The 19,087-nt window shown below is 45.6% G+C and overlaps 1 protein-coding gene across 1 annotated transcript; it reads left to right on the top strand.

Annotated features, from left to right (window-relative positions):
- The first annotated feature begins 5,254 nt into the window (after window positions 1–5,254).
- igfbp5b (insulin-like growth factor binding protein 5b) lies at window positions 5,255–18,445 on the top strand. The gene is made up of 4 exons (XM_028023497.1): window positions 5,255–5,603; window positions 13,292–13,503; window positions 13,610–13,729; window positions 15,076–18,445. Exons 1-4 carry the CDS (start codon window positions 5,255–5,257, stop codon window positions 15,205–15,207), a joined length of 813 nt encoding a protein of 270 aa, XP_027879298.1. The 3' UTR covers window positions 15,208–18,445.
- The last annotated feature ends 642 nt before the right edge of the window (window positions 18,446–19,087 follow it).

The raw sequence follows: 19,087 nt of genomic DNA, 5'->3' as shown, positions 1-19,087 counted from the left end.
CAATAGAACTAGCTCTCGCCTCGTTCATATTACAACTATTACTCCATTACAATTTGTGAGTTCTCTCGCCTCCTCTGTGTAATACTAAGATAAATATCAGTGACACTTACTGAGGAACTAGCAGTTAGCTTAGCTAATGTAGCCAACATGTTTGTTACTGCATGTACTCAGGCTGCCAGTCACCAGAACCTCGTTATTCAGGTGAATAAACACTCTTCATATTCACTAACATTGACGTCTGACATGTTTCCATTCTGGCTGCTCTGTAGCACTGTTGCCTTGAATCAAGAAGGTCCTGGGTTCGATTCCCGACCCTGAGGTCTTTCTGCATTGAGTGGCGCCAGGGGTCACCTGGCGACCTGTCCAGGTGACCCCGCCTCTCGCCCGGAACGTTAGCTGGAGAGACAGCAGCTCCTCCTGACCCCACTGGGGACCAGGTGTTAGAAAATGGATGGATGGATGTTTCCATTCTCCGTCTCATTCGGGTCGATCCCGACAGCAGCCATTTTGTTTATATATATTTCTCTTGCTCATTGGTCAAGTGTGTCCATAGCCTTTATTTCTGTTGGCTCAGCTACGCTTTGTGCTGTTTTCCTACCAAGATGGCGCGGATCATTTTCGGTTCAGACACATGGGAACGATGTGATGAAACGGTGACGTCTGCATGCGAACCCCAAAGCGTCCATGACGGCTCCTCTGGCTGCAGAAGCCTGTTGCTCGTGTGGCGGTTCTGCATGTGGGCTGAATTACAGCCGGTCGGACCTGCAGCCGCGGCGACACAGAGCAGACGCACCTGCAGCTTTTGAATGAGCAGCAGAGCGGAGGGTTTGTTGCTGGAGCTGCGCTGCTGCTTTGGGTTTGGAGAGCGCCGCGGAACGTGACGACCTGACGAAGTGGAAAGTCACGAGCCGCTTCTTGCTCTCTATTTTCCAGATGAAAGGCAGATAAACACCATAAAATCACCTGAAGGCAGGAATGATCTGAACTCAAACACGTCTGAGGATCTCTGACAGCCTGCAGACAGGAAGCTCGGAGTTCAATGTCCAACATGCAGAGTAAAAAATGTCATAACTCATTCTGGGCAACAGAAAGTTTGAAGTTGTTTCTCTGATGCTGCCTCCAGTGTTTACTTAGCATTAGCATCCCGGCGGCGTCCATTCCCGAGGGACCTGAGGCTCTTCTGGTGTTTTCTGGAAGTTGACATCAAATCTTCAGTTAGCTTAAAATTAGCCAGATTATTCCAGAACCAGTTTGGATCATTTTCCAGCTGGAACGCCCAACTGGGATCCAAACATCCAACATACTGGTTTAACGAATCCAGACATCTCAATGGGACTGTCAATGGAAGCCCCACAGCATGACGCAGCCACCGCCATGCTTGATAGATTAGATTTAAATACATGTGAAGGATGAAAGGGGGACCAGACTGGATCAGCAGTCCAGTTCAGATTTATTATTCTGGACTGAATGATTTAGACTTTATTACTGCAGAACTGAGTCATAATTACAACATGAATAAATAGGAAAGGCTAGTTTTAGCTAACAACTTTAACTCGTTAACTGCTTTTCAGAAAACCAGAATTCCACCTCAAGCAAACAGAAAAATCTTTTCTGTGAAACTGAGGAAGTTATGTGAAGTATTTTTTCCACTGATGTTTTCTGAGGCGATGGAAACACGGCTGGTGATTCGAACCCAGTGCATGTGGCGACAGCGGAAAGGAAAACTCTCCGTTAACAGGAAGAAAGCTGCAGCAGAACCAGAGCAGACGCACCGCAGGGAGTCTCCTTCAGCGGCGCATCCAGCTGAAGGTTTGGGGTCAAAGGTCATGGCAGGATCCATCAGAGGTTAAATTTCTTCATTTCATTCGTTTGCAGCTTAAACGTCACGTGTAAAGTCTGAATGAAAAAAGATTAACTGGAGCAAAAAAATGGATCTCTTCTGGTTTTCATTTGTTTAGTTCTTTTTTTAATCTCTTCTCAAATTATAAATGCAGTCTCTTTTAATAAATGTCTTTTGCAAATGTGCTGGTAATTTACTGTTATGCATTTTAAACATAGCTTGCAGAATCCAACAGTCCACCAAGTCGTGAAATTTCATTAATCATGTCATCATGTAATCATGTCACTTCATAACATGAGTCCAACCTGCTGCGACGTTCCAGAAAATAAAACGGCTCTCTCAGGAACAAGCTGTTCTAAAAGCTTGGAATTAAAAGTTCAGAAATGGATCTGTGGCTTTTTTTATTTCGGTCCAAGCTCGGCTCGGCTGCAGCGCGTTTGAAGACGAGGACCGGCGCAGATTTACGACCGCAGCCGCGCGGCAGCCAATCAGAGCGCAGCGTTTCAGTGGCAGGACGGCTGGCACGGCGCGGTCAGGGGTCACCGACGGGGTCAAACTGATGGAGGTGACTGCCAGCCATGCACTGTAAAACATTATTACTGATCCTCTCAACTGGCTGCCTCCAAACGGTTTAGTTCTTCTTAAATTAACTGATTGAATAACATTAACCTGAGTAATTTTAGGGAGCGTAGCGTCATAAATCTATGTTGTAATTACTTAAATGGCAGCCAGATTAATTTATTCTAACTTGAGTTATGGAAAAAGAAAATTACTTGATTGAAACAAATCCTGGCTCCTGCTTTTAATTTTTCTCCACTCAGATTTTTATGGAGGCACATTAGAGCTGTTAAACAGAAAAAAGGAGTAAATGTGAAAGAATAAAACTCTGAAATGTTTCCATTTTTAAAGCTCCAAAAGTTGAACATTTCGACTTCACAAGCCCAGAATATCTCAACGTTTTACTAGAAAATATGTGAAAAACAAAAAAGGAGTAAATTTGGAAAGAAAACACAGAAAAGTTTCTATAAAAATGACATTTCTGAGCTGCACGTCAAACTATGGCGAGAAAAAAACTCAGAAATTTTGAGATTAATTTCCCATATTTTCTAGAAAAACATGAACATTTTCTGGACCTGAAGAGTTAAAACATTTTTTAAAACATGTTTTAACTTTTCAAGCTCTAGAGCTTCTTTTAGACTCATCTCAAAATTTCTCTTTTTTTCTCTGGCAAATTTTTTACTTTTGGAGCCCAAAATGTCTTTTTTTTAAAGATTTTTTTTTTTTTGATTAATCTCAAAATTGTCTCACAAATTGACTCCTAAACCAGAGAAACAAAAATCACCAGTAAGAAGGACTGAATGGAAATAAAACTGATCAAAAAAAGAGACAAATAAAATAAAATAAACTTCTAAATAACTCAGGATCCAAACTGAGCTCAACAAAAAGTTTTACTTTGAATATTTTGAGTATTTTTAGAAACAAGTTTTTACTTTTGGTACAGAAGAAGATAAAAGCAACTGAAAAAACCAAACAAAAATCAATCATGACTGTAATCTCAGAATTTAATCTCAAATTTCTGACTGTTTTTTTCTGACTTAAGAGCCAAATTTTTGAAATACTCAGAATTTGAACTTTTTTTTTCCAAATCAACTTTAATCTCACATTTTTTCCAGTGGTCCAAACCGTCTTCTGTAGTTTTGCTTTTAATACTTTTATTTATTACTTATTTGGACTTTCTGAGTATTTTCTCCGCCTCTGGTTTGGTGATAAGAGTCCAAAACCCAGAGGAGAATTTCAGATGTTCAGACATGAGTTTGCACTTTTCAAACGCACTGGAGCTTCTTAGGCCAGAAGGATGAGGAGGAGGAGGAGGAGGAGGAGGAGGAGGAGGAGGAGAGAGGTGCCGCTCCGAGGGAGGAACAGATGGATTGATGCATGAATAGATCCGGGGGGAATTAGGATTTGCATCGAGCAAAGAATGGGGAGCAGAGGGGAAGAAAAGAGCTGGAACATTGAGTTCCTTCAGTGGTCAAAAAAAGAGCACGATGTACATCCTTTAGCTGGAGGAAATTTCCCCTGCAGAGACGCATCATTAAAACCCTGCTGCTTTATTGTCCTAATTAATCTCTTCATTATCACCAGATTTATGTCTCCCAGGATCCTGTCACGCCCCTCAGTTTCTGGAAACTGCTTTTATTTGTTGTTGTTTGGGTCGAAGCTGCAGGACTCGTTTGTGACTAAAACGTTCCCAACGTGTCCCTCCAAAACAAGAGCCGGAGGAAGCGGGAGCAGAACCCGCAGATATGTCGCTTTGATTCCATCAGCCATGCAGCGAGCAGCCTGGATGTTCAGCTCGGCTCTGCAACCAAACCAGTCAAATTAAATCATTACGCAGTCACTCATTCCACGGAAAAGCTGAGTTTTTCTGTTCTCTCAGCAGAGCGTGGATTACAGCTTCAAGTCGGAGTTTGGGGCTGGTAATGTGATAAAACTGTCATTTCTGAGGAATGCCGGGCGGATGGAAGCGCTGCTAACAGCGCCTTCTAGCGGCGAGCTCAGCCTGGGGCGTCCAGCTTCAGAATGCAGCGAGAAAAGTTGCGGGTTTCTCCGGAGTTTTGCATTAAAAGCGGAGAAAATGCGGTCAGAACGGCGGTTTGCACCTGTGCGGACTTTGCGCTGCTTTGCGGCTAAAGCAGCGCAGCAGAACCTGCTTCCCTCTGGACGCAACAGGTGCTGCGGAGTTCAGACAGAATTTGCGCACAAACCGAGAAGAAATGCAAACAGTGGGGGGTTTCCCAAACTGTTCCCTGCACTTTTCCTTTCATTTGCGCTGACAGCAGACAAACTGCGGGGATTTTCGGTCAAACAGAAAACATCTCCACTCTGATTTTCTCTTTCACTTTTTGTGAGCAAACGTCAGAAGCTACGCGTGGTTCGGTGCACAAGTGGTTTTGTTTGCGGGATCCGCAGATTTTGCGCATCAGCTGAGCCGTCGCCCGGTGGCTCGGGGTGAAACTGGGATCCTCCTCCTGCTGGCCGCCGGCCAGGCCGGGAACAAGTGCGCCTCCCTCTGCTGCTGCTGCTCGCCGTATTCATGGTCCCGGGTTTGCGCTCGGCTGTTTTAAAAAGGCTCGGCGGGTCTGCAGCTGATCAGTCTGCTGAGGAAAACTGCTGCTGCTGCTGCTGCTGCTGGAGAAAGTCTGCAGGAGTCCAACAGGAAGGACAGGCTGCGCAGGACCGCCGCTGCTGCCGCTGGTTGGCTTTTTTACTCCCAGAGAGAAAAACTCCTGAAGCCCAGAGAGAACTCCTGCTGTTCATGACGGGTTTACTGGAGAGCTGCACTCCTGGATAAACTGTGAGAATCGGATTATCTGCTCTGAGTCGGGCTGTCCGTCAGACCGGGACGGACTGAAGATGTTCCTGAGCTGCTGCCTCCTGCTCACCATCATCCTGGGGCTCTCCCGCTGCTCGGCCTCCTACGTGCCCTGCGAGCCGTGCGATGACAAGGCGCTGTCCATGTGCCCGCCGGTGCCCGTCGGCTGCCAGCTGGTGAAGGAGCCGGGCTGCGGCTGCTGCCTGACCTGCGCGCTGGCCGAGGGTCAGGCGTGCGGCGTCTACACGGGCACCTGCACCAAGGGGCTGCGCTGCCTGCCGCGCAGCGGCGAGGAGAAGCCGCTGCACGCCCTGCTGCACGGCCGCGGCGTCTGCACCAACGAGAAGGGCTACAAGTCCGCCGCCGCTGCCGCAGGAGCCGCGACCGGAGGTAAGCCGGCCCGAGGAATGTGCAAACTGCGCTGCACCTGTAAGCAGTTAGTTCAAATTTAAAATGCTTCCAGTTAAAAATGAATCATTTTTGATTCAAACGTTACACTTTATTCCACTTCTACTTTGCTAAATTAATTGTATGCAGTTTCTTTTATTACATTGCAAAATGTATGGAAGGAAAACAGCCTCAAAAAGCCTTTCTTAATTTTCTTTTCTACAGTTGACTCTTTTCTGACTATTTGTGGTGCCGGCCCGAGGAATATGAAAACTGCTGCCCCTGTAAACATTCAGCCTCAGTTTCAAATCAAATTTCAACCATTTAGAGTTAAAAATTAATCATTTTGATACAAGAATTGTATTTTCTCTGCTTTATGTTGACACATTTTCTGTTGTTAAAATTTTTCTTTTTACAGTTTTCTATTTCTTCTTGCGTGGCAGTTTGTTGTGCCGGCCCGAGGGATATGCAAACTGGTAACTTCACGAAATGATTCAGTCACTTTTGTTTTTACAGTTAATTGAATCACTTTGATATAAAAATGACTCTGCCCTGCAGCAGACAGGCGACCCGTCCAGGTGACCTGCCGTTAGCTGGAGCGGCAGCAGCTCCTCCTGACCCCTCTAAGGGACAAGGTGTTAGAAAATGGATGGATGGATAAAAATTACCAACAAGATTTACACATTTTTGAAATAAAAATGCAAAATGTAAGGAGTGAAAATGGCTACACAACCCAGATGCATTTTATGTTTAGGGTTTAGCCAGAGGTAGATCCGGGGTCTTTCCGGCCCGGGCCCCATGCAGATCGGATGCAGCCCTGCAGGATGAATGACAGAAGCTGGAAGTGAAGAAGCGATGCAACATGACTCGTGGTCGTTTTGGAGCGTGGTTGTTATGGTTTGTGTCTGTCAGCTCATAAATTTATCTCTTTATTGAGTTTGTAAAGCATCGTTCGTGGCTCAACGGGAGATGATGCAGGTTGGGTTCGCAGGTCGCCCTGCCTGGCTGCTCAGAGTCGGATTACCACTAAATCTGCGTGTGTGAGGCTGAGAGATGGAGCCGTTTGTCTTGAATGATTTAAGGTGTGTCTGTCACTCTGGGGTTTCATCGGCTCACAAGCAACTGGATCCAGTTGGTCCAGACAAAGGTTTCAGAACGAAGGTGTTCTGTTGTTCTAAATATAACCCGCCGTTGTGCGAAGCATCGATCACTATCTGACGTCACGTGAAGCCGGAGCTGCCTGTCAGAAGTGTGTGTGTGTGTGTGTGTGTGTGTGTGTGTGTTCGACTCAGGCAGGGCCGTGTGGATTGTGGGTTGGTGGTGATGACAAGTCAGACAGTTTTACACCCAGAGACCTCGGAGTCTGAATGCTCCAGAGGACGTGCCGTTCACAAGCTAACCGTCAACCAGCTAACCGTCAACCAGCTAGCCCCGCCTACAGGTTCAGGTCGACAGCCGGCGGTGTCTCTGCTGGTTTTGGTTTGGTGGAAGTTAAAATCGTCACATTTCTACTGAGATTCACTGCAGATAAAAAAAACAATCCATCGATACAAATCGACACGCTACGTCTGCTTCGATCTTAAAATGTGACTTTTTTGGCTAATTTGTCCCCAGAGAAAGCGGCTTAAAATTGGTCAACCAATCGGATCCAGTTGAACAACTTTTGAACATCAGACGTTCCATGAGGCAACTTTTCGCCCCAGGTTCCCGAAACAAGGGAACCTGTTTCATGGTCCCCCAAGTCTTAAGATCATCTTGGGAAAATTGGCTGATGCTGATGATGATGATAATGATGATGATGATGATGCGGCGGTTTGACTGACGATGTGCCAAGTAAACCCCATTTACTTCTCGGTGTTTTGTGGGCTGGAAAAGTTCAGGTGGTTTTCTAGTTCACAGATCTGTTCACTGATTTTCGTCCTGATTTCTCCCTACAACTGAAGGATGCCCTGATTTTCAGGTTGATCTTGAGTGACTTTGCTGCTGTGTGTTCGGAGCGTTCTGCTCTGCTCTGCTCTGGTATCAGGGATGTCGACATGTTGGATTATCTTGGTCCGATATCAGCCCATTGAATGCAACATGCAGCCAATCAGAAGGCAAAGTGACAGAAACATGGAAGGGAATCAAAATACACCAAAGACAAAACAACTAGTAAGTCCGGTGGACGTTGTCAACGTCTCTGTATCGGTTTTTCTGTTAAATGTTGTCACAAACTATCGGCTTTGCCTCTAACCAGTCAGCCATGTTTGGTTACTCTGAACTCACGTTTGGTCTTGAGATTTTGTGAGATTTCCAGAGTAACATCTGAATTTTGGTGAATTAAATCAGTTTGAGACTTTTTATCGTGTCGGGGTTTTTCAGGTTTTGAAGATGTTGCCATGTGAACCAGGCCTGGTGTCTCTCTGGACGCTGCGGGTTGGACTTGACCTCTGCTGGGTGAGATCCTTGGTTTGTTGGGTCGATTGGTTTTGAGGTGTGATTCCTGGAGACAGACACCTCAGCCCTGAAGAGGGATGAGTGAGTCCAGGCCATGGACGGATGAAATAGACTCCTGTTTGTTGTTGCTTCTTGCCAGGTTCGGGTTGATGATGCTTGTCCGTTCTCCTGGAGGCGTCCGGTTGCGGACCGGCCAGCGCCTGGTTTTTGCAGGGAACCAGCTGGACCAGCTGAGCGAGGCAGACCAGGAGGGGGAACCGTGAACTCTCACGCCTTCCCATTGATTCCTGCTTTCCTCCTGCGCTGGGATCCCAGTTGCTCCGGGGTTGGTGTGTGCTCTGTTGGCTCGGCGAGTGACTCAGACCTGGGGAAGCTTGCCAACAGATATGACTTTATGGCAGCAGGCCTTCTACCCTCGGGGCTTCTGAAAGGGCCTTATGTTTCAACAGATTTCTCTCTGCCAAGAAGCAGAGGATGATTAAGAAGTGGTTCCTACGGCAGAATGCTTGCAAAGCAACAGGAAACCTGCAGCAGAGTCTCACCCTGCATGTGCAGCTTTCTGCCAGCGAGACGAGGCCTATCTCACGCCACTCTGGCATTAATATTTACAGTCATCAGCAGATGAGGCGACCGCTGGCCTCCAGTGTTTCATGTTTGCACGAGAACTTCACATAAGTACGGCGGCACCAGAGTGTTTCCGATCAGCATGAAAGAGCCGCATGTCGGCTTTCAGTGCTGACATCTGTTCACGGCTGATTCAGACAACCGGCGCCCAGAACGCAAAACATCATCCAGTCAGGCGGTCAGACTCATTTCCATCAACTTGACGAACCCGTTGTGCCAGAACCTATTAATGAAACCCGTTAAACTTTGATAAATGTCGGCATCGATTCTTACAATTTAATATCAAACAACTTTTTGTAATTTTTGCCATGTTGTGATTTTTGAGAAAAATTTTGCGATATGTGTACCTAAGACAAAATGTGACTTTTTGTTCGCTCACGGACGATGGCGTTAAGGCTGAGGCAGCAGTGTAGTACAAGTATGAAATACTGCCACCTGCAGGTCAGAGTTTGTCACTTAAATCAAATGTTTTTGACCAACTTTGCAGAAAATTTGCTATAAAGTCACAATCATGAATTTCCATGAAAACCTGGAGACTGATTGCTGTAATTTGTCAGTAAACATAAAAACTGCTTTGATTTGATTGCAGAAGCTTCTTTGAACGTCTCGGTTGCCGTCGGTTTCCCATCAGAAACGTGTTTTCTGTTCCCATAATCAGCAGGAATCTGTGAAAGTTTCTGGTTTTTGTTTCTCAGAGGGTTTCCTGTTTTCACTTCACCAGAACAGAGCTGGAGATCCTGCAGCTTTTAGCTGCTAACAGAGTGAAAGTCGACATGAACCTTTTGACCTCGACGATTGTAGATGCAGCTCAACCTCCAGGATGTTTGGCAGCGATGCATCTTTCTGCTCTGGTGCAGGAAGCAACGTTTAGGGGAAATAACATCCACAGTTCACAAAATCCATTCAGCAGCTGCTTTTATTTGGAGCTGCTGCAGAAAAATATCCAAAGAAGAAGAGTGGATTAGGCTTTCTGCTTCAGGATCCTCCACCGCCTGCCCTGAACAGATCCTCTACATGTGTCAAACTCAAGGCTCGGGGGCCAAATCTGGCCCGTCGAAGCTTCTTATGTGGCCGTCGAGATTCCAGACACCAAATTACATCAATCAGTTTCTGCAGTTTTTCAGGCAAAATCAACAGATGCTCACATTTTTTGCATAACTGTGAGCTCAATGCAAATTTTGTGCAAAATTTTAAAATCATCATTTACTTTTACAGCGCTGCTGCCTGTGATCGACACGGCAAGTACAAAAAGTCATGTCTGCGCACAAATACTGCAGAATTCCTAGCAAATATTTCTGAGTTAGTATCACAAAATCTGTGATTGTGATGGCAAACAACCGATCAGTGTGAAAATGTGTTTAATATGAAGAATCCTTACTGAATGCAGAGAAAGCTCTAAAGTTTTAACAGTTTGTTAAAGTGCATTTTGCTGCAGCTGGCCCTTTAAGAACATTCATGGGAATGAGTTCAACATTTCGCTCCGGATCCTCTGGATCCTCCAGATTCGGAGGATTTATCTGGAGGTCAGTCACACCCAGTAACTGCTCTGCGGTGACCCAAACAGATGCTGCCTGCTCGTGTGCAGCTTGTTGCACCCCAAACCCAAATATGGGACAAGACCTCAGACCAAAATTAGCCGAGTCCAGTAGAGCAGCTCGGCCCGTTTGCTTACCTACAGCAGCTCTTCCTTCGGGGAACACGCTGCATCTTCTCGAAGTCCTGTTTTGAAACGAACGAGCCTTGAATTGTTCTGGTTGCTATTTATAAGCAGGAAACTTTTTGATTGCAAAGAACAAGTTCTGAGTTCACAAAGAGCCGCTTCCTGCCACACAGATCCACAGCACAAACCTCGACCCGACCAGAACCGGCCGATTCAGACAGGCTTTCATCCTGCTGCTCCGACCCGATCAGAACCGGTTTCACTGATACAACCAAAACCTCATCTTTTCAAGGTTTTCCTGACTTTTCAGCTGCGTCAAAATGAGAAATTCTTAGCCTGTATTGTTTTTTAAAATAACTATCAGGCATAACATTATGACCAAAAGCCCAGACTCGTCGTTTCTTTAGATTTTCCTTCCATGCAGCCAGAAGGAAGGAAACTCTGCAGGTTTGCATGTTTCCTGCTGCGCTGCAGCGTTTTCAGGCTTCAAATATTCAGCGGCGGCGGCCCCGTCATGCTGCGGGATGGTTTACTGTCATTGTCCTCATTTATCTCCATTCACTGCTGTCTTACATCTGGTAAAGATGTAATTTCAGAGGCAGCGAATCAAAGCGGGCCGCGGCGGACTGGGAGCCGCGGAAACCCAGTGAGAGCTGGGAGAACCGGACCTGCCTCTTTCTGTCCTGATGCAGCGCAGAGAGAAACACGAAGAGAGCAGGGGCTCGTCTTTCACTGCTGGCCCGCGGCCCAAGAGCATCCTGGGATATTCATGAGGCCTAATTGTGTGCAGATGTTAATTTTTAAACAGGAGTATCAGGTGCGGCGCTGCAGCTGTGAGGAGTTAAACCAGACCCTGTGAGCCCGGTACAGGCCCGGTACCAGAGCATGGAAAACTGAGCTGCTTTGCAATGGATGGTTAACGCTTTTTGAAATTTAAATTGAGATTTCTCCTTAAAGGGGCAGTAACATGTTTTCCAGGCACATGGTGCCATTTTATAGCACAATCTAGTAACCATGTTACCTTCAGCTGTGAAAATTCAAATCAGATGACTTAAAAGAAATAACACTTTGAAATTGGGTTTCTGTCTCTTTAAGAAGCTGCTACTCTTTCTGAAGCTCCGCCTCCAGGAAGTCATCCCAACATGGCTCCTCTATTAAACCCTTTAACATTTTTAACTGAGAAGCAGCTCCTGTAATGGACTCAGCAGCTGTTTGCTAATTGCTACTGGCTAGTCTGAATGGGGCTGAGAGTGGGAGGAGCTTCACCTCGAAGGCGGGGCTAGGTCCACCCAGGTGTTTGAAACTGTTGCCATGGAGGTTAAAGGATTTCTCAAACATGAATCATAGCAACACTGCAGTTCGTTTCTGATGAGGGAAAAACATTCAAACACGAAAAGCTGAGAAAACTGATTTTCCATGATACTGCCCCTTTAAGTCAGTGAGCTGTGCGTTTAATTTATTTATTTTTTTGTTCTGCTGCAAATGAAATTACACACGAAACAAGAAGGCGTGTAAAAAAAAAAAAAAAGACCTCATTTTTAGCAGCCGTTTTATGGCCAAATATGTGGCATTTCAATCCAAATTATTGGACTGTAGTGCAGGAATAATGAGTTTTTCCACAGTGGTCACATGTAGAAATGCTTGAAGTATTTATTTATAGCGAGTGACAGCCTGGCAGTCTGAGCGCGGAGACACAGCGACGTATCTAAACACGAAGCCGGGCCTGCCAAGTCATGAGTTGTTAGATTCATTTCAGAGACGGGGAGCAGAAGCCAAGTCCTGATAATCAGCCCCCCGCCGGTCCCTCCGCTCCAGACGCTCACGCTGGGTCAGGCTGCTCCTCTTTAACCCAGAAGAACAGCAATTTCCCTCCCTACTCGACCCGGGTCTGTGTTCGGTTCTGACAGTCCTCTCTGGTTCTTTGGGTCTGACTCGGTGCAACACACCGGTGGTTTTTCCAAACCGGATAAATATAACCGGGGTCATTCGCTGGCACCGCCGCCACAACAGCCCAGCATTTCGGGTCCAGCCAAGCCCGGAGGGACGGAGGGGTGTGGGGGGGGCCGGAGGCTGGTTCTGTGGCCTTAAAGGACCCCTGGCTGGGGGTCCGGGCTTAAGGGCCAAACCCCCAGAGACAGAAGGGGGCAGGGAGCTCCACTGGGAAAAACTCCCATTTAAACCTGAAACCCAAGCAGCACTGGTTCAAGTCGCATCTCAGATCAGATTCTGACTCAAATTATTCCAACGACCCACTAATATCTGGGTCCATGTCTGTTAGAGAGCTGCACCAGAACCGCAGCCATGGGGAACCGCTAGCTGAAAGTTAGCTGCACTAACTCTAAAGCAGTAGCCAAACATCAGTCCAGTTAACAATGAATAAGATATCAACAGATATTTAGCAGAAGCTCATGCTAAAATACTACATCAACTTGTCTGAGCTAATGCTAAAGGGGAAATGGAACTGCAGCCTTCATTCACTTCAAAATAAGAGCATAAATATGAACATGAAACTACTTTAAGAATCCTCAACAGTCAATAACCAAAACGTCAACAAAAATATTGAACTTTATTCAAAAGTTTACAAAGTAAATTTTCACATTAAAATTTATCCAAACTAATTTAGGTGAGCTAAAGGTTTCTAAGGTTAGCAAAAAATTAGCTCCGCTATTAGCACATTAGCAGAAGTTGCTCACCAGTTCAACTTGATGGGTTAGCATAGCTTGCTAACAAATATTTAAGTGTTGCTGCTTTTGGAGAGAAAATCCAGTCTCCTCTCCTAAAACATCTGTTAAGTTTCCGCTGCAGAATCTGGATGAACTTCTGTTTTTATGCTGTTTGTTGCTTTGTCTCCTGCGGTGGACAAAGACGCAGCGTTTCTGCCCTGATGCAGCAAATCCTCCAGTTAACATCCGTTTCTCCTGCCAGTCGTCGTGACTTGGTGTAACGCCGTTTGGTTGGTGTCGTCCTGCAGATCGGGAGACGCGGGTGGAAGTCGACATGACTCCGGACGTCACGGGCGTGGTGCAGCCAGCCAAGGTGCCGCTGCATCCCAAAGACATTGTGAACAGTAAAAAAGTGATCGCAGTGCGCAAAGAGCAGAAGAGGAAGCTTGGCAAGCAGCGCTCCTTCAGCACCAGCGTGGATTATTCCCCCATGGACATCGACAAGCACGAGCCTGAATTCGTAAGTTCTGTTGTGGATGTTTATTGATGTGGGATTTCTCCACTATCTGATACCTTTTAAAGGTTTTAAATGTTGGTTTTTAACAAACTGCTGAATTTTTCTGAAGGGTCCCTGTCGGAGGAAACTGGATGGGATCATCCAGAAAATGAAGGACACTTCTCGGGTCATGGCCCTGTCTCTGTACCTTCCCAACTGTGACAGGAAAGGGTTCTTCAAGCGCAAACAGGTGGGTTAGGCAGCAGCTAGCAGAAGGTTTCTTCTCCTTTTTATACCCATATCCTTTCTACATCTGGAGTAATCATTGCCTCACACCCAACCAGTGAGGCACACGATTAAATCTTGAGTAAACATGGCTAATAATTCAGTTTAGCAGGTGCAAAGCACTGACAACCTTCTGATTTATCTTTTGCGTTATGACAGAGATTTGCTGATGAAACCCAGATAAAAATTCAGTTTTAAGGATGAAAGAATTTGTACTTGACGTTTCGTGGCGCAGAACCAACCTTTGGAACGTCTTTATCAGGGTTTAGTGGGGCTTGGATGTGATCAGGGTTCCTCAGGGATGATGCAGCTTTGGTAGCAGCTGGTATCTTGTTCCTCCACGGAGGAAAGCAGATAAGTGTGGATTTAAGGACCTGGGGAGGTTTGGGTGGCTGTTTGTGGTCAGTGCAGGTCAACAAGGTATGGACAGAGTCCTTTTGGTTGCTTTAGCACCAAACATCTGTCCACTGGTCGGCTCATCCATCCATATGTACCGGCTCAGTCCTTGAAGGGTTACTCGGGGCTGCTGGAAACCTCCACTGGTCAGAGATGTGATTTTACTGAACCGCTTCCGGTCGATCAACATAACTTACATGTTGTAGGACAGTCAGAGGAAGTCACGATCCGTGCAGCGGCACTTCAACATGTGGAACTACTGTATATCACACATCCCATGGTTTTCACAGCATTTTATTCAACTTTTAGGCCATTGGTGTGAGACATGCATCCTAATTCTGCTCCGAAAGACGTCAGATCCAGTAAATCTGGACGTAAACAGAGGCTGAAGCAGCTTCTGTCAGCGGCGGCCATTACTACCTCCGTAAGACACACTGCTGCTGTGTGACAACTATGATGTTGTTTTTCTGTGCATGTAGGTTGCTTTGGGGTCTCAAACCGTTCACACAGAACTCTGATTGCAGTCGCATTTAATTAGCATGAACAACCAGGCAAAAAAAAAAATATTGGAATTAAGCAAAAAGTCGAAGCCGAGCATCAAGACCTGCTGTGTGACCGTAGTTAAAACGTCATAAAGTCTACAGGATCTGTACAGATCAAAGGTCAACTAACGTGACTGCAGATCCCGCACATGCTGGACATGAACTGTTTAGACTTCAGCCTTGAAGTCGACGCTACAGAGGCAGTTTCTCTGAACAGTCGGTGCTCAGGCCAGCGAATGTGGCTGCTGGTTTAGCCCGGCTCTGGAAATTGCCTTTAGCTGTACTGGAGATGTGTGGCCTAGTACACTGCAATGCATTTTTGTTTGCTTTGTGTTCGTTTTCACTGAAACTGTCCCATTCTCTGGTTTTGCAGTGCAAGCCGTCTCGCGGCCGCAAGCGGGGCATCTGCTGGTGCGTGGACAAATATGGCGTCATGCTGCCGGGGACGGACTACAGCGGGGGAGACATTCAGTGCAAAGACCTGGAGAGCAGCATCAACGAGTGAAAGCCCCGGCCCCTCTCCCCCGCCCCCATAACCGTCACATTACCCGGGGCCCACGCATCTTCTCCGAGTCACACCTGTAAGCTCCGCCCTCTGCTCACACCAACAACCTGTTTTTACCAGAGACACTAAGAAAAAGCACTATTCTCTGATTAAGGAGACCACTTCGGATCCCCCCACCTCTTCATTTGCCTGTAAAAAATTCACCACAAGAAGGAGGAGAAAACTGACCCAGCTGTGTGTCGTGGGACCGAGAATTGGCTGAGAAATTATTGCTTTCTGGTTTTTCTGGGGGTTCATCAGAGCACTTATAGAAAGGGGATCCTGTTTAGAAACCTGTGTGAAAGTGTGACGCGTTGGTGTGTTACAGAGTGGACCTATTTCAGAACCAGCAGCAGAACGTTGTATTTCCTCCTCTTTTGTTCGACCGTCGCCAACCTGACGGCCCTTCCTCTCCAACGCAGCGAACGTCTTTGGGACTCGGAGCGTTCAGACGGTCGCAGACGAACACGTGAGCGGCTCTTCGACCACGTAGCTAGCCTGACATGCCAACTGTGCCTACGAAAGCTGCCGGGCGGGGCGCCACGCAGCTCCGCTGGTCAAATCAAAGACTCTCAGCTTCAGCGACGGGAAGCACGTTTGATTTTTCCGAGTTGGGATTGCTTTTTGGGGGGGCGGGGGATCAAGCTTGCCGATCGGGGCGGTTTCCTCTCCAACTGACTCTTTTTTTGTGGTTTTATTTGTGATTTCTTTGCCTTCAGTGAAGTAAAAGATCGCCCTATGTTTTGAGCCATGTTTCCCCGTCAGTACAACATATTCATGGTGTATTACTTTTAAATATTCTTTGAGGGTTTTTCCTGTAGAGAAAAGCCAGATCATGTAAAGAAAACAAAGACTCTTTGCCTGTAAAGAATTGGAAAGTGTCCTGTTACAGCAGCTCACAGGGCAGTGGGAGTACAAACTGCCTCGTCTCTCAGCTTTCTGCCTTTTTCTCAACGGAGCGCCGTGAGAACATGACATGAGCAGGTCTCCGGACCCGGTTTCTCCTCTCTGTGCCTTCCTACAAACAGACTTAAGCACTGGTGTGAAAGCGACACCAGGGGGCGATATTCAGGACGAGCTTCAAGGCTAACAGAGAAGAACGATGAATGTGGTCCGTCCCTTAAATTCAGTCCAGCTCCGTTTGTCCGCGTTGTTTCAGAAACTTCTGCTCTTCCTTTGACGACTTAATAAGCTAAGATTCTCACTTTTCTGTTTTTATGTGAATGCCAACGATTGACGGGGAGTTAGACGGGAAGCTGAGGAATGTCGGGAAGTTGTTTGTTCTGCGAATGCGAGAGGGAATGCGTGCATCCAGGGGTGCTGTGCAAAAATCCTCAGTCGTTCCTTTAACTTCTGCTTTTAAACAATCTCTTTTAATCTTTAAACTGGTTTTATTGAACGGTTCTCTGCTTCCTGAAGGGTTCTCATTGTATTTTATGACGGACTTTAGTTGCTTGATGTTTTATATTTCTTCTAATCATTCAGGTCTAACAGCAAAAATAACAGTTTGACATGCAGAAAACGGCTGATGTACAGATTTGGCACTACAAAGAGCTAGTTCCGCAAACACAGAAGCATTACACCAACATGCTAGTTAGCAGAGGCTAATGCTAAAGTGCTACCTTAAATTCAAATTATAGCGAAGACTGCAATCCTCTGGCACCAATTGAATTTTAAAATGTTCCATGTTGCCATAAGATTGTGAAAACTGAAGTGCTGCGTTAGAGTCTTTATTCACTTCGAAATAAAAGCCTGAATACTTGAAGAATACGATAATCAAAACTTCAACATCAATGTCCAACTTTATTCAACTGAAAGTTTACAGATCAATCAAGTAAATTAGTATTTTAAAATGAACCCAAAAACATTCACCTAAGGGAAGCTAAGTACGCTAAAACGCTACATCATCATGGTATTTAATTGAAGCTAACCCTAATGAACGTGACAGAGGAGTCAGCCAATATCCAAAATTTCAACATAGATGTTGAACTTTATTCACGTAAAAGTTTAGAAAACAGTCAAGTTAGGATTAATCTAAGGGAAGCTAAGTGTGCTAAATATTTTCAAAGCACTATTTCTGCTAGTGCTAAAGCTAATGCTAAAGCTCTTACTTGAAATGATAAAAAAAATAAACATCTAACTATTTAAAGAGTTCTTAACAGTTAATTACCAAAACTTATTTAAAAAGGTAAAATAACTCTTCAATTTATTGATAAACATCAGTTTAGGGGAAGCTAAGTGTGCTACATGTTCTCAGTTAGCTAAAGCACTAAGCTAAAACTTAGCTCCACTATTAGCAGAAGTATGCTAAAGGAGATCATAAGATATTTTCCATTTAAAACCCACTTAAGGCTTACACTAGTGTCCCTAAAGTCCAAAGAGAAACGTCAGAAAACTGGAAGATCTGTTGATCAAAACCAGCATTAGCATTAGCAGAACATTTGACTGTTTGCTAGCAAAGTGTTAAAAAACAAGGAGTGGTTTAAAACCTTTGCACAGCACTATACCAGTGGAATCACGTTAAGCAAAGCAAACCTTATTTTTCAAACTCACAGTAGATCCTAATGCACGACGACGATCCTGAGGTCGGCAGAGACTAAAGTCTGGCGAACTTTCCTTTCTGAAGCCGCGTTTCGAGTTAAAGTGACAGGGGCCGCTGACGCCCAAGCCTGGATTCAGATTGTAGCACCGACTCTTTGGGTTTGGAGACGCTGCGCCGAGACAGAGAGGAGGAGGAGGAGGAAGAGCGAGTGAGCGCCGTGGTCGCTGCCATGCCTTAGCCACGGCCCCTGATGAGGGAGTCACCGATTTCACAGCTTAGGTCCAATCAGAGAGACAGAAACGGAGTTCTGGGAAACGTCCCGTCTCCAGTTGGTTTAAACTCATCCTTCATTATTCAGTAGGACAGTTAGCAGTACAGCTTGTTTGTTCAGAGTACATAACAGATTTTTGGTTGTAAAGACAATCGGGCTTTCGTAATTTGGTGTTCTGAGACAGACCCATCGGTGGCAGCGGGAAATATTGGTCAGTATTTGGAGCGACAGATTAAAAAAATAATAAAAACCTGAAAAAAATCTCAAATTATAAAAGTGAATATCACTGTGTAATATTTATTCAACTTGTAATTTATGTACTCTTAACCTTTGTCTTTTTTGTAATGACAAAGCATTTATTTAAATAAAGTTATGTATTCATTTAAGCCGTCTGGTGTTCTCTGTAGAAATTGGCTTCAGATGTGCCGTTTGAGGAGGAATCATCCTGATCGTAAGCGCCGGGTAATCTCCGAGGCACGAGCTGATAAACCTCTTAGAGGCGTAAGTCTGAGGCGCAGCGAGCAGGAAGTGGCGTTATGAACTCTGACCTGAGGGCGAGTCAGCTGCTTTCCTCAGTCAGAGCGGCTCCACAGCAACCCGACGGATCTGCGACGCCACCATGTCAACCGGAGAAACATCGACATGGAAACTCCTGGCCGTCAAATCTGGAGGAACTGAGTCAGTTTTTCTGTTTTGGTCCAATCTTTCAGAAGGTCTCAGGTTTTTATGTCTTCATGATTTATTCCATTTTTTGCAGAAATCAGATTTATTTTGCTGTACTAATTAAATGCAACCCAGTGTGAACAGTTTACAACACCAAACCGCAAGCGCAATGTTTACAGAAATAATAATGGCCGCCGCTGCCTATTCATGGATTTTTAATGTTCAAAACCAACAATATCATCACAAGATACTTGATTAGCGAAGAACTAAAAGTTAGCGTCCTCTAAAGCTGCTTTAGCTTTAGAGGATTATCTCCTCGTTAGTATAGTGGTGAGTATCTCCGCCTGTCACGCGGGAGACAGGGG

This window comes from Xiphophorus couchianus, chromosome 7 (assembly GCF_001444195.1).
Source record: "Xiphophorus couchianus chromosome 7, X_couchianus-1.0, whole genome shotgun sequence".
Taxonomy (NCBI): domain Eukaryota; kingdom Metazoa; phylum Chordata; class Actinopteri; order Cyprinodontiformes; family Poeciliidae; genus Xiphophorus; species Xiphophorus couchianus.
This window is presented reverse-complemented; position numbering and strand designations above follow the sequence as displayed.